The following is a 16397-nucleotide window of genomic DNA, read 5'->3' on the forward strand; positions in this document are numbered from 1 at the left end:
TAATTCACCACTGTATTACTTCAGCTGCATTTCAGTATATTTCTGTATTGGTTTTATGTGGCAAGGTTTTGGTAGCGGGGGGGGTTACAGGGGTGGCTTCTGGAAGAAGCTGCTGGAAGCTTCCCCTGTGTTCGAGAGAGAGCGAGCCCATACCAGTCGGCTCTGAGACGGACCCGCCGCCGGCCAAGGCCGAGCCAATCAGTGATAGTGGTAACGCCTCTGTGATAACATTTTTAAGAAGGAAAAAAGTTGGGAGAGTGAGAAACAGCCGCTGGAGAGAGGAGTGAGAACATGTAAGAGAAACAAGCCTGCGGACACCAAGGTCAGTGAAGAAGGAGGGGGAGGAGATGCTCCAGGCGCCGGAGCGAAGATTCCCCTGCAGCCCGTGGTGAAGACCCTGGTGAGGCAGGCTGTCCCCCTGCAGTCCAGGGAGGTCCACGGTGGAGCAGATCTCCACCTGCAGCCCAGGGAGGACCCCACGCCGGAGCAGGTGGGTTCCCGAAGGAGGCTGTGACCCCGTGGGAACCCTGCGCTGGAGCAGGTTCCTGGCAGGACCTGCGGATCTGCGGAGAGAGGAGCCCGTGGAGCAGGTTTTCTGGCAGGACTTGTGACCCCGTGGGGGACCCGCGCTGGAGCAGCTCTCCTGAAGGACTGCACACCGTGGAAAGGACCCATGCTGGAGCAGTTCGTGAAGAACTGCAGCCCGTGGGAATGGCCCACGTTGGAGAAGTTCGTGGAGGACTGACCCCGTGGGTGGGACCCCACGCTGGAGCGGGGGAAGAGTGTGATCAGCCCTCACCCTGAGGAGGTGAAGCGGCAGAAAATAACGTGTGATGACCGTAAACCCCATCCCTGTCCCCCTTGTGCCGCTGGCGGGGCTTGGTGGAGAAATCCGGGAGTGAAGTTGTGCCCGGGAAGAAGGGAGGGGTGGTGGGAAGGTGTTCTGAGATTTCGTTTTATTTTCTCATTACGTTACTCTGGCTGATCTGTAATAAATTGAGCTAATTTTCCCTAAGCTGAGTCTGTTTTGCCCGTGACGGTAATTAGTGAATGATCTCTCCTGTCCTTATCTCGACCTGCAAGCTTTTGTTATATTTTTCTCTCCCCTGTCCAGCTGAGGATGGGGGAGTGATAGAATGGCTTTGGTGGGCACCTGGCGTCCAGCCAGAGTCAACCCATCACAATTTCCATTGACTTTACAGAATATCTACATCACCATAAAGGTAGACTAAAACATTCTTTATTCAAATCCTCTATTATCTGCCATCTCTATTTTTTACACACCTACTGAATTTTCATACATATTATGAACTTTTGTTTTATTATGTACATATAGAAGCAGACATATACTGTGCCCTTCTGTGGGTCTGTACATGTGCTCAAGTATGTATATACTATCTGTGTACACAAACTGCAATAGGTTCACTGTGAGCACTGGTTCTTATCAGATAATTGCTCAAGTGTAAACTGTTTCCCATGTCATATTTTAGCAGACTGCTAAGGATATTTAACAGGCTCTGAAGCTGCCTGGTTTTGCTTCTATATTGTGAGTCTATAATGTAGCCCATTTTTTTTATACTTAATGTTTTGTATTATGTGTTGCAAATAAGTATTTAATTTGCACTTCAGTTAACAGGCATTTATTGTACAGTAAGAATCAATTGACTGCTACAAGAACCCTTTTTATGATTCAATCCATTCATAAGAAAATTCAGTTGCTACCATAATATCCTCAAAATTGCATCAACAATACATATAAAATTAATATATTATTAGCAACAAAATGCAGGTATCTAACTGACATGAAACAAGATATATAGAGAAAATTAGCCATCAATTAGCATACTTCCTTAATGTCAAAAAGTATTTAAATTAGTTTAGTCTTTCATTAATTAATTCAAATCAGATTTACTTTCTTGGTTTATAAGACAACAAAATTGCTAAAGAAGGCTTTTAGCTTTACAGTGTGAGTAATGGAAGCATAGTTATACCCACAGTATTTATGCATCTCAATTCAGCAGCATTGGATTGTGATTTATATTGCCATCTGCTAAAACACACACACAAACAGCATACTACATTTGCCTTCAAAAAACTATAGGATTTCCATAAAACTGCCACTAAATGTAGTGAAATAGTTAAACATTTAAATCACCAATAATGTTTATCCAGTCAGATATTTAGCTTCACTGATGCTGCTCTGTCAGGGGAAGGGTGGATGAGAGCTCCACAAAGTAGTAAAATGAAGGTGAGGGATGCTGAAAGTACAGTAAGCTCGCTCCTCTAGCCATCCCCAATTGCCTGGCTTCAGTAGGCGTGATGCAAATTGAGATGATAAGTGGCGATAGTCTGGCTGCTGAAGTAGAAAACTTTGAGACATGACAAAGCTTAAGAGAATACTGGAGAATACAGCATTAACAAAATGGTGTAGTTATTTGTTTTATTTATGTCAGCCTATCAAACGTTAGGATGAAGGTCCTAGGTCTAGCTGCCCTTGACAAAGTAATTAGACTGAAGCCTAACAGAAGCACAAAAAGCAAACGAACAGGCATTCTCTGCTCAAAGACATACATTTTCCACTTTCTCACACACAAAGCTTATTTTCCCAGAGTGAAAATCCATTCCTGTGCCATCTCTTCACCTTAACTTTTCTCAGGCATCAGCTCAAATGCAGAGGCTTCGCAGGCTGTCTTAAAGGTTAGCATACATAAGCTATTTCCTTTGCCAATCTTGAGACCAAAATCCAGAAACAGTTTTTCAAATCAGCAAGCCCTATTTTATGGCCCAAGAAATGTGAGAATGCTGCAGATGAAAACCAAATTCCTCAATCTACTGTCAGAAACCAGCAGGCAAAACCTGCAGACTTAAAAGAACATACGTCTCTCTTTGTAGCTCAGAAAGTCAGACACTATCTCTACACCAGTATGAATTTCCAGCTAATTTAAGAGGCAGACTTATAAACAGAGTACTGCAGCTGCTGAACCCTTAAGTCAAGGACTGAATGACAGTTCTAAAGACTGCACCAAAAATGTATGGTTGACCAGAGGCTGATAGAAAGGTTATGATGATAATTGTTTAATATAACTGTCTTACACAGTTGATGTACAACAAGATAACTAATAAGCAATGACTTTGTTAGGCATACTTAGTGGCACACAGTGCTACCAGCTTTAGCCATACCCTGAACTGATGCGACACAAACCAGCTCATGCCTGTACAATGTTTGAGTACGCTGGTGAGAATTGTACCTACTCTAGATCCTGCCACTCAGCCTCAAAACTAGCTCACCTCCTGTCAGCTTAGTGCAAAGTGGCAACCAATGCACATAACTTCTCACCTTGTTGTTTACCTGTTTTTCCAGGCTATGTTAATCATGTTACTCAACTCTGCAGACAGCTAATTCTTTGTAATATCTCATATTTCAGTTAGCGCTAGGCACGAAGGAATACCTTCCATGGTGTCCCCTTTGATAACCAAAATTAAGAGTGGGAATAAAACATTTTGTATATTGAAATTACATCAGAGGAGTTAAAGACTTTTGTACCAGTCACAAGGAAATGCATAGTTTAGACTGTTTGCCCATTGTCAAGCAGCTGGTGTAGTAGACACCTGACTAGAGGCTGTGACTCTCAAGCACCATCACTGTTTCAATAACTAATAATCATTCCAGATTTCAGCACTGACTTTGTCTTATTTTCAAATGCTTTCATGTTCCAATATAAAATTAAAATCTTTACTATGTGTGGCAAAGAACTTCTGTCTCTCAGCTATTCTTTGAGCTAGTATAGTGTGATGGGTTAACCCTGGCTGGATGCCAGGTGCCCACCAAAGCCGTTCTATCACTCCCCCTCCTCAGCTGGACACGGGAGAGAAAATATAACAAAGAGCTTGTGGGTCGAGATAAGGACAGAAGAGATCACTCGCCAATTACCATCATGGGCAAAACAGACTCAGCTTGGGGAAAATTAACTCTATTACAAATCAACCAGAGTAGGATAATGAGAAATAAACCCAAATCTCAGAACACCTTCCCTCCACCCCTCCCTTCTTCGCGGGCACAGCTACACTCCTGGATTCTCTATCAAGCCCCCACCAGTGGCACAGGGGGATGGGGATGGGGTTTACAGTCATTTCATCACACGTTATTTTCTGCCTCTTCATCCTCCTCAGGGGAAGGACTCATCACATTCTTCCCCTGCTCCAGCGTGGGGTCCCACCCACGGCAGACAGTCCTCCACGAACTTCTCCAATGTGGGTCCTTCCCACGGGCTGCAGTTCTTCACGAACTGCTCCAGCATGGGTCCTTTCCACGGCGTGCAGTCCTTCAGGAGGACACTGCTCCAGCGTGGGTCCCCCACGGGGTCACAAGTCCTGCCAGAAAACCTGCTCCATGGGCTCCTCTCTCCACAGATCCACATGTCCTGCCAGGAGCCTGCTCCAGCGCGGGGTTCCCACGGGGTCACAGCCTCCTTCGGGAACCCACCTGCTCCAGCGTGGAGTCCTCCATGGGCTGGGCTGCAGGGATACAGCCTGACTCGCCATGGTCTTCCCCACGGGCCACAGGGGAATCTCTGCTCCGGTGCCTGGAGCATCTCCTCCCCCTCCTTCTTCACTGACCTTGGTGTCCACAGGGTTGTTTCTCTTACATGTTCTCACTCCTCTCTCCGGCTGCCATTTTCCGTCTGTCCTAACTTTTTTTTCCTTCTTAAAAATGTTATCACAGAGGCGTTACCACTATCACTGATTGGCTCGGCCTTGGCCGGCAGCGGGTCCATCTTAGAGCCGGCTGGTATGGGCTCGCTCTCTCTCGAACACAGGGGAAGCTTCCAGCAGCTTCTTCCAGAAGCCACCCCTGTAACCCCCCCCCCACTATGAAAACCTTGCCACACAAAGCCAATACATATAGTCAGCTGTGCTGATCCTTCATGTGCCCAAGAAAGGCAAGAGGAAGGAGGGCAAAGGTATCCTATGTTCAGATCTTACCCCAGCATGGACTTACAATATAAAAAGGGCCATATCATGGACCAGGAACTGAAATGACAGATCTCAAAAAAATAGGAAAAGTCTACATATAGCCTAAGAAATTTCAAAATTAGCTTTCATACCTTTTATCTAGCTTGATCAGAAAGCTAGTCTGAGACTTATAAATTGCTCTGACACAATCCAGAGAGTTTGTTGCCTCACTTCAGGTCTGTTTAAAGTTATTGAAAATAGGATTTATGTAGCTCTTCAGTCACCCACTTCATAAAATTCCTTGAAAATGATTGTTAAAGTTCTTCAAAGTCAACTAAACCTTGCAATAAGAGCTAAGCAAAAAGTTCTGTTAAAGCTGCAGGTGGCAAAATTATCTAATTCACCCAGTCTTTACTTTAATAGGAAATCTTAAAGGCAGCTTTTGTTAGTTCCCAAGGTTTCTTAAAAGGTGTTTTAATAAACACATTTTTTGTTGTTGTGAATCTTTTCATCCACCTTATATCTTGTAGACATTATCAACCTTAACTTATCTCAAAAATCTTCATTAAGTCTCACGATTATTTCTAGCTTGGACTTCTCTTTCCTATTTAGCATTTTTAATCATTGGTTCCACAGAGACTAGCTTTGAGGATTTTTTTTTTTTCCCCATTTTGGGTCACACCAGGGCTACTTCTGTGAAATTCAATTAGAACCTTATAACAGTTCTCTATAAATTTCATCACTTCAAAAAACAAACAGTAAGATCTTGAAAGAAGCACTCCGTGACTGCCAGAAGGGTTTTATTAGCACTTTGTCAGAAAAGTGTATTTGTTTTGGACAGATCAATCAAATCTACTTCAAATGACAAGTCCTTGCACTCCAAATAGTGTGGACCTAATATTCAGATTTTATTAAAAAAAAAAAAAAAAAAAAGCCAGCACTCCATCTTAGCATGAAAGACTATGGAATGAGCTGGCTTTTAACTGCAAAATTACTGCTTCAGAACATTTACTTTTACCTTCCACTTTAGGTAAAGGCTTGTTCTCAGAACATTTGTTCTGTCACTTTGATCTGGGCCACCAGAATAGTCATTAAGGCTTGGCAAGTGATTGCTTTTCCTTTTTAAAGCCATCATTTCCCAAGGATGTCTTTTCAACCTGCAGAAACCACAGACTGATTTGACAAATTTAAGACATGTCTGCATTAGGAGAATTTACAATAGCATAATTATATCAATGTCACTTAAAATTAAGTCAGCAACTGAAGTCCCAGATTACAACTGTACAGAACATCTCACTGGGAGATTGCAGTGATATTACTAATTACACTGGTGAAAATTTCACCTGTACAAATATGCTGCTATAGAGTAGGTCACCTCAAGATTTTTTTTCTTGACCTCCAAACTGTCAAAGATGGAAAAGAGGCTATCAGAGTGAAAGACTTCTAAAAAAGCATCAACAGCCTAAATTAGTTGTGAGAAAAACTGAGCAGGATTGCAGTGAAGAATGTAATCTCTTTACTGGTAAGTTTCAAGATAAAGGAGGTAAATATGATGATTTTACCATTTGGGCTAAATATTTCTCCTAGCTTCTGATGCATTTCGGGTAATTATATTTTGTCACATGAACTGTAATGCATGAACAGTTTCAGGAGACAAGATCACATTGTCTTGATAGTTGTTAAGGCATTCATTTGGGATATGATAGAATTTTTCCAACACATTAGAGCAGAATAGAGCTTGAGTTGCCCAAAGACCCAACTATGCTGCAGATTGCCTTACATCTTGTGCCTTATCTACTTTATGTACACTGTTAAACACTCAAGGGAAAGAGAATCTCAACCCAATGGTTACTGTATTCTGTTAAAATAGACACCTGAACTATACTATTTATTATGTACAAAAAAAAGAAAAATTCCAACAGGAGTTACAGAATGTATATGTAAATGATTAGGGCAATCACTCATTCTGTGGGAGACCCAATTACAAATTTTACCTGTTCCAAATACAACAAAAGGAGGAGTAGAATTTAGGCTGTCAACATCTAATCATATCATTTAAATATTTATGCTCAGCATATCTGCAGTTTTGACTAGAAAATACATTTTGGCCTGAACACCTCCAAAGTTGCTTTAAAACTGTTAGGTTAATATACCAAAAAATACCCCCCAAAATCCCCAAACAATCACTTTCAATAAATTGCCATTTCAAACAATGTGGAGTTCTGAGTCCATGTAAATGTTTTTACAGTTGGGTGAGTAGACGTAGAGGGAGGATAATCATCCAGCATTGCCATCCAACATATGTTTAATATTTCCAGCAATATTCTAAGAACCTGCCTTTTCCAATCAGGTGTGGTTTACTAGATATCCTCAGACACACCCATTTGAGCACCCAATGCTCACTAAAATCAATAGGAGCTTATAGCTTGTGCTGCTTAAAAACTCAATACCTTGATGCTCTGGATTATATTCTGTCATGATTTGTCCAAGTAAAGAGCAAACCAGTAGCAGAGAAAGATTAAACTAAAAAATTCGGTCTCCTGGGGCCACTCTTCTAATCATTCATCTACACACTTTCACCTTAAAATTGTCAAATTCCTTGTTGTATGGAAATTTTTAAAGAAGAAGTCTGTCAACAGGGTTACTATATAAAATATCTAGAGTTATTCTAGAGAGCTCTGTTGAAAGAAAAGAATATTAATCTTGACTGAATAGGGCACTAAAGTCTTACTGTTCACACATCTGTGCTTTAGCATTCATTTTCTATTTCTGCTGAAGTACATCTGACTTTATTATTTGCTTGTGCTTGCATTTTTATCACTGATTTCATTAAATTTATATTGGTTTCCTAAGTACAGTGTATACAATATGAATTGTTTACGCAGTCACTGTTCAGATTATCATTACTTTCCTTTTCACCTTAATGTCATCACAAACATCGCACCTTCCTTGCTAACCTGACGTTGATTTAATGACTTGACTTGCTCATGACAATAATGCCTCTTATCTTCCAAGCTGCTTAATGTATTTGTTTTAAGAATACTTGAGACCTCAAGTGACTGCAAGCAAATTAGAATCACCACAAAAAGTTTTATGGTAAAAGAAGGTTACGGAATTTGAATGCCAAATTGATGAACAATCTAAAAATTTTATGTAGCTCCCAAATTACAAATAATTTCCCCAAACAGAGCAGCCAAGAATTAACATTCTTTAGCTGTTGGTTTTATAGGACTTCAACTGGAAATTTATAAAATAATCCCAAACCTCTGCTGCAATTACCAAAATACATGTTGAAAACTTGTCAGTTCAATTAGATAGCTTTCTGAGGACGGTGACCTGGATGGGAAAATCATTCTGACATTTTAGCTGAAATAGCCAAACTGACTGTCATCCTGGCTGATGGTAACAGAAATTGTCTCAATCCCTGGACTGAGTTTGCCAAGCATAGCTATCATAACTGCCCTCTGTTCAGTCCTGACACCCTCCCCTCCACTTTGACCAACTTACTAATACAGAAACCTTCTTGCTATCTCCCAGTACCCCAGCAAGAATTCAGATCTCTCTGACACATATAAATTTATGGTATAACAGAAACATTCATTAGTCAAGAAACTAAAATAGAGATGTACAGGCAGTCCTCTATCCATTCTTAAGGTGCATATATTTATGACACAATCAGACCAGATGTAAATGTTTTATTTCCTGAATTAACCTCTTAAGATTCAGCTATCTCAAGCCAAATCTTAAGTGCACATCTACATAATCAACTGTACATGCTTAATGAGTCCAGGAGTAATTCTAACAGTGACAAAGGGACTCCCATGCTTAAAATTAAGCCAGTGTGTAAGACTAGGTATTACTGATGAAAGAGGCATGGTCAAATATGAGAAAAATATAAGCCCATGGTACATGTCATTTATTCCTCTATGTGTACATAACTGGAATTTCATTGTAAGCTGACATTTCTGACTTCTCTGTGTTATACACTAAGAGGAGAACTCTTCTTAGTGTTCTCCTTATTTTCCTATCATTGTATATTAAGAAAGTGCTTGTCTTGCAAATAGGATCATAGACTGCTAAAATATTGTTATTTTATTGTAAATGATTATGTCTGGTTTGCCATATAATGCTCACCACCAAAAAGTTCACTTCTCTCACCAGGAGGAAATTTTGTCTTACTATTAGTTTGGCCTACAACAAATAACATTATTATGACTGTTTCACATTACTGCTCATAGTGGGGAAAAACACAAAAAACATTTGAACACTTGAGATACAGGGCCAACTGCTGTGCAAAGTTGGTCACATGTTATTTCCATACCAGTTGGTTCCATCTTGGCTAGGGCTAGAGGCTAGCCTATGCAGGAAATTAAGCCTGTATGCAGTCACCGTATATCTATGCCAAAGTTGTGTGAGTTTTTAAAAGAGTTAATGGCCTGAAAGGTGGAAAACAGGATGAGCAAAAAGAGTATAAAATGAATGTATAGCAATTAACAATGAGTATAGAGTATTAACACTCATTGATTCTTTGGCAGGATTTCTTGGCTTGCCTTTCTATTCAATGATCATTATGTCAACAAAGCTACACTGTCATGAGGGGAGATTTGAATGGTGAGAACATAAGGAAAAGGACAATATAAGAAATAGAAGAAATAGAGACATTTAAAGAAGTTAAATACAGAGCAAAATTTTTCTATGATCTTGTGGAATTAATTGTTTAGAATTCTTGTGAGCAAGTCTGAGCCATCTGTATTCAGATAATCCAAATTACTAGAGAAGTCAGGGAAACAAAGATGACTGAAACATTTTAATGCAGAGGTACTTCCTGTAAGACATGCAAATCACATTCTGATTCCATAAAAATCTCCTCTCCCTGAGCCTTCAGTCTGCCATTATTAAAAACAATACACACAGAAAAAAAGCACAGTGTTTCTTAAGGTTCCCTGCAGATCTGTATAAAAAGGGCAAAACTCTTCAGTCTACAGAGAAAAATAGCAGAATTGGGTGTTCTGTGTTACTAAATCTGCAAATAAATCATTTGCAAGAGAAGGCAAAACAGCAAAAAATATAGTCAAGATTCCAAAAGTATAATACATAATATATGCATATTTTAGGAGCTGAATTCTATTTCAGGATTATGTGATACAGATTTTAGAGTTTTAGACCTAAATATTATCTGTCCTGAATGACTACAGTCCTCCCTTGGCAACTGAACTAATGTAGCTGAATTAGTCTACCTGAAAAAAATGCCTCCCTTTGCTGTTATAGCTGCAATGTATTAAGATCCAAGTATGTATAGAGAACTTGCAATATTTTAATGACAAAAATGAACCTTCCTAGTTACTTCAAACAAGTGAAAATGAAAAGCAATGATTTGCCATACTGTCTTGAACACATACAATTACAAGAGAACATAGTAAGCCATAATCTAATTTTGGATTCTGGAACTGCTGTGGTGAGTTGGTCCCAGCTAGAAGCCAAGCACCCACACAGCCGCTCACTCAGTCCTCTCCCCCAGAGGGGCAGGGGACAAAATAAGAATAACAAGGGAGAGAAAACTCATAGGTTGAAGAAAAGACAGGGAAATCACTCACCAAGTACCATCACAGGCAAAACAGACTTGGAGAATTTAATCGATTTAATTAGTGATTTGGGTATTGGGAAACAAAGACAACAAACATTTAAACACTTGGAGAAAACACCTTTCCTCCCCCTTTCCCAGGCTCAGCTTCACTACAGACACCTCCTCTCCTCCCCCCTTGCTCATGTCCTCCATGTTACTGCCGCAGGCTACACTCAGTCCCTTTGGTGAGGCAACAAGCAGTGCAGGATGTTGGGGTGAGGGTGTCGCAGTTTCTTTCAGCCTCTCCTTGTTTCTCACTCTTTTCTTCCACTGTTCTTTCCTTCACACTGCTCTGCTCTGCTGCTCTGGCATGAGCGATCCACAAGCCACAGTCACGTTAAGGATGCAGCTGCTTCTGCATTGGTTATCCACAGCCCACAGTCCCTTCTGTGATGTACCCCTGCCAGCATGGAGCACCTCCTACTGCTATGTCCTTGCTGTTCCTTTTTTCTGCCCTGTCCTGATGGGGGGGCGAGGGGGGGGGCCGGGGGGCCAGGGAGTGATGAGTAGCTGTGTGGATGGTTGGTCGGCTGCTTGTTGGGGCCAACCCTGCATAAACTGTAAATAACACATAAGAAAGCACTGAAGCTTGTAGCATTCGCTACATATCAAGGTGCCACGCTTAGATCACTGGTCGGCCCGGACCAGGGAAAGAGACAGATAACACACACAGTGTGAGCGCCAACTTCCCGCTTTTATTGCGCAGTTAATTCCTTTTATACTAACAAGGGGAGGTGGGGTTACAGGTACATCACAAGGCTGCGACTAACCCTCTAACTTTCCGTGACAACGCGAGATCTTCCGAACGCCGACCCCTACATCTCTCCCCTCCCCATGACGAGTTGGCTTCTATTGTTATGAACAATTCCACACAAAGAAATAACTATATAAAGTGCCATGAGTAGAAACATATCTCTACAACTACTTAAAAACACTCTATCTTAAACACCCGTAAATGTCCCATTTACCCTGCAGAGCAAAAAGCTCCTTTATAGAAATTCACACAAGAGGTAGATTGAAAGTTAAGACTTGGAAAGAGTTACTTCTATTACTCTATAAGGCTTATCGTTGGTGTGTTGATGTTAAGGCTTAATGTCCGAGGCACCTAGATTCCTGGCTGCGAGTTCCGACAGTCGGATCCCATAAAGGCACGTATTGATGGACTCTGAGAGGGATGTCATCCGGATACCCAAGGTGTCATAAGCCAGGACAGGATAACAGCAATCTGTAAGAAAACTCAAACACTACGAGGTTAAGGCAGGACGAATCATACGACTAGGAACCCATTTCAGGAGCCCTTCAGGTGTCTGTACACAGGCATACCCTCGCCCGAGACAACGCAACTCAAACGGCCCGTCCCATTGGCGTGTCTGAAGGTCACGCACGTGGACCAACGGATAAGGACCATTGTCTTCCATGTTCATAAAATGTCGTTGCGCTGCCGTCTGTTCCAGGTTCCCCCGAACTGTCTGATTTAATGAAGTTAACGCAGTTAACAGAAGACGCTGCGTGCGGAGAGCAGGTGTGTTTTCCTGTAGCCAGGAGGGCTCCTCCTGCTCCCCCTCCCTAAGCCGATCGAGCAAGGTCTTCAAGGTTCGATGTGCTCGTTCTACAATGGCCTGGCCAGTGCTATTATGAGGGATGCCATGTTTAAGGTCAATACCCCAGATCGTACAAAACCGCTTCACCCGTTCCCCGGCATAAGCTGCACCATTGTCTGTCTTAATCTGTTGCGGAATACCTAATTGAGCTATGCAAGCACGCCAATGCTGTATAACTGCCAAACTAGTCTGTTTACTATGCGCTGTAGCAAGAATATATCTACTATAAGTGTCTACTGTAACATGTAAATACTGCAAAGGCCTAAAAGGAGCATATTCTGTAATGTCAGTTTGCCAGATCTGATTTGGTTGCAAACCGCGAGGGTTGACCCCTGCTTCCCAAAGGGGTCCTTTAGCACAATGAGGGCAGGCTGCGACAACTTCTTTGGCTTCAGCACGAGAGATGCCCGTTAGAGTCACCAAGCCTCGCGGACCGCAATGCAAAAGACGATGCAACGTTATCGCGCGGGCCCTTGCCGGCGTGACGTTATTGCCGCCAACAGCAGCCATCCACGCTTGTGCCGCTTGGTCGGCGCGGCTGTTCCCTTCAGCTAACGGTCCAGGGAGACCAGAATGACTGGTGACATGAATAGGGAAAACGGGCGCACTACGTAACTGTAAAGCATTCAGCAGCATACCAGCTATCTCCGTAGAAGAAGCTAATGCCCATTCCCCCGCAATCACAAGCTTATATACATACAGTGAATCCATGACCACATTCAAAGGCTCAGTCGGCCAACGTAACAGCGCCATGGCCACTGCTTTGGCCTCCAAAAACTGCACCGAGCGACTCGGCTCAGTATATGCTACCTGGTGCCATACCCCCTCTTCTTTCCAAACACAAACGGCCTTGCTTGTCTTGGAGGACGCGTCAGTAAAGATCGTTCGGCCGCCGGTAGGACGCTTCGCCACCTGCTGTGCTGGAAGAATAGGTAAAGCATGCAAGATCTCCCCACAAGGATGGATTTCATGTCCCACTATTGTCCCGGCAAATTCCGCCAATGCACTCTGCAAAACAGCCACCTGCTGATAAACCAAGTTCCACTGCGTTAGCGAACAAGGCAAAACAATGCGGTCAGGATCTCTGCCAGTGTAATGTTGACAAGCCCCCCGGCAACGAATGATCATGGTGGCTACCAGCAGAGGCCAACTAACTATAGCCGTACGTACCTTACCCTGATGTAACCAGACAAAGGGCCACTCCGGGCCGTCAGTACTCTGTATCAATACACCGTGGCAGCTCTGACCGGCTACAAAGAGCCGCGCATCAACTGATTGTGTGGGTTGAAACCTTTGCAAGCCCCACTGCTGGGCCCGTTGGGCTATATGTTCTAGCAACTCACGTTGTGCTGGTAATAATGTACGTGGTGTATTCAAGGGCTCCCCCCCGTTAAGCAATTGGTACAGGAGGTCCATCTCATCCGCAGCAATGGGAACAAAGTTCCTTAACCACAATAGTTTGCCTACTAACTTCTGGGCATCATGTAAAGTACACACTGGGTCAGGGACCAGAAAACTTTGAGCAGTGACCGTACGAGGTGTTATTTGAGTGCCTAGATAACTAACAGAGGGCCCCATTTGTGTCTTGTTAGGGGATACATGCAGCCCGTATTCACTTAGCTGCCGGACTGTCCGATCATAGAGGTGCTGCAGCATAGACTCGCTCCGATGGGACAGTAGAATGTCATCCATGTAGTGCATGATGGTGGCCTCCGGGTAGTCTTGATGCAGTGAGTGTAAGGCCTTACCTACCGCAATCTGACAGAGAGTTGGCGAATTCTTCATGCCTTGAGGGAGCACTGTCCACTGATATCGTTGCATGGGCGCCTGATGATTTCGCTCTGGGATAGAGAAGGCGAACCGTTCCCGATCATCTGGGTGTAAAGGAATACTGAAAAAACAATCTTTAATATCAATTACAATGACACCCTGTCCTTTCGGCACAATGGCCGGAGAAGGTAACCCTGGCTGCAAAGCCCCCATGTCCTGTAAGCAGACATTAACCGCTCGCAAATCATGGAGGAGTCGCCACGCGCCTGATTTTTTCTTTATGACAAATATAGGAGTATTCCATGGACTGGTAGAAGGTTCCAGATGGCCCATTTGTGCTTCCCTATGCACCAATTCCACTACTGCCGCCCTCTTCTCCTCAGTCATAGGCCACTGCTCCACCCACACCGGCTCATTCGTTAGCCAGGTGAGCTTCAAGGGACGGCAGACAGCAGTGGCCACCACTAAAAATCCGTGGAAAGGCGACACCCCCAACGTTCTAGGCAGCAGCGCCCAAGGATGGCTGTCGGGACTGCCGCCACCATCGGATTACACCACGCCACTCTCTCCGCATCTGCAGTAGTTGTAGGCTGGGCAAGAGTGATTTTTACCAAGGCTGTACTCTTTCTTGACTCTTGCGCCCCCCCCACCCCCAGGAGTTGCCCTTGCGTGACGGTGGGCCACTCCGGGGGCCAAATATGAATCGGAATCACAGTAACATCTGCACCTGTATCTAACAGGGCCATCATACTAACACTTCGTGGAAAAAGAGGTGGTCCCACCTCTAGCGTGATCACTTGTTCTGGACGGGTATTCATGCCCATTGTCAGCGCTATCAGAGTGTCAGCAGGAACAGATGTTACTTGGTCCTGACCCTGTCCCTGTCTGTCGGCAGTTAGCGCCACGGAAGCTTCGTGTGATCCTGAGGTGTTGGTGTTGGGCCCTGTGCAAAAGCCGTAGGGGAGGGCGAGGCCCCCGTCCCTCCCCCCGAACCGTTTACCGACTGCGATCCTTGTTGTTGTCGCGGTTGCTCTACAACCCCCTGCTGGACCCCGGGCGCACGGCAGTCTCGGGCTCGGTGCCCGGACTTGCCACACTTCCAACAACGAGTGCCGCCCGCCCCCGCGCCCTGGCCCGGCCCTTTGGGTTTGGTAGCGCAGTTCCTCGCTATGTGGCCCTTCCCCCCGCACCGGTGACAAACGCCTGCACCCTTGTGCAAAGCCTGCTGCAGGGCCGACACTATCGGTTGCGTTTCCTGTTGTTGTTCCCTTTCCAGGACATGGCGAATCATCTCGCCCAGCGTGGAACGCGCTGGCAACTGAGAGAGTAGCGTCGCAGTCTGCGGGTTAGCCTGAGCCTTTGCACATTCAATTATAATGGCATCTTTAGCAGTCTCTGGAATGTCTGCAGCCTGCATAGAAAGCTGAAGCCGATCCAGAAAGACAGTAAATCTTTCGGCAAGCCCCTGGCGGATCTTCACCCAGGGGGGGTCTGCTCTGTCCATAGCTGCGACACGTCTGAGTGCGGCCATGGCGGTAGTCGCGACCGCTGCAAAGTCACGTCCGCGCATGCCCTGTGCCTGCGCCTGTGGCGTGGCAAACGGCCCTTCCCCCATGAGCTGTTCTATGGTCACTCCCGCGAGATGATGATCAGGGGCCTGGGCGTCGGTCACCACCTTAACGCACTGAGCTCGCCATTCCTCCTTAAACAACAGCAGCAAAGATGGAGGCAGCACCCCTCTCATTAACTGCATCACATCATAGGGCGCTACAGGCGTTGCGAGCAGGCACTCAAACAAAGTGAGCGCCTGCGAGGAATTCACTCCATGCGCCTGCACTGTGCTTGCGAGTTCTCGAACGGTCTTTATATCAAAAGGCATCCATGCATACCCGCCCCGTGACGCAGCCCGAATTGGGAGAACAACCGGCTGAAACTGAACCCCTGAGAGGCAGCATTCCTTGGCCACTAATCGCCAGTCCGTACCTTTCTGGGTGCCTCCTTCCTGGGTGTCCCCGGCCCCCTGCGTAGGAGGCATTAACGGCACCGTACGCTCCGCGTTCTCTATGACCCCCTCAAGCCTCTGTAACAAACCCCTCAGCCTCTGTAAGGCGTCCTGTCTCTCCGTTGCCTGTCTCGGTGGCACGCTTCCCGAGGGCTGCCGTATCACGCTTTCCAACCCCTCCTCATCGGAATAATCGGAGTCTATAGCTGCTGGTACCGCGCGCCAGTTTCGGAAGGGCCCAGCCGAAGGATTAACCCGTTCCGGCCCAGGAGCGGCAGATGGCGCAGTTGATGGCGCAGCAAGAATAGGCCCACCAGGGCCAGGCCCCGCAGGCAAAGGTGCAGCCAGCACAGGCCAGTAGGCCCGGCCCGCGCAGGCAGCGGCTCGGCCACCACAGGCAGAGGCCCGGCCCGCGCAGGCAAAGGTTCGGCCCGCATAGGCAAAGGCT

The 16397-nt window shown here is 45.0% G+C and overlaps 1 protein-coding gene across 1 annotated transcript; it reads right to left on the bottom strand.

Annotated features, from left to right (window-relative positions):
• Positions 1-11200: 11200 nt before the first annotated feature.
• LOC142037469 (endogenous retrovirus group K member 18 Pol protein) lies at positions 11201-14771 on the bottom strand. Its single transcript, XM_075041951.1, has 2 exons — positions 14490-14771; positions 11201-14379 (listed from the first exon to the last, which is right to left on the bottom strand). The coding sequence occupies exons 1-2, from the start codon at positions 14769-14771 to the stop codon at positions 11821-11823; spliced, it is 2841 nt and encodes a 946-aa protein (XP_074898052.1). The 3' UTR covers positions 11201-11820.
• Positions 14772-16397: the final 1626 nt, after the last annotated feature.

The sequence above is a fragment of the Buteo buteo genome, chromosome 2 (genome assembly GCF_964188355.1).
Source record: "Buteo buteo chromosome 2, bButBut1.hap1.1, whole genome shotgun sequence".
NCBI classification, from domain to species: Eukaryota; Metazoa; Chordata; class Aves; order Accipitriformes; family Accipitridae; genus Buteo; species Buteo buteo.

Coding starts and splice junctions, on each gene's coding strand:
- LOC142037469 (XM_075041951.1), bottom strand. CDS start 14,771: ATGGGCATGAATACCCGTCCAGAACAAGTGATCACGCTAGAGGTGGGA. Junction 14,380..14,489: donor TGGCGTGGTGTAATCCGATG/GTGGCGGCAGTC, acceptor CGTCCCTTGAAG/CTCACCTGGCTAACGAATGA.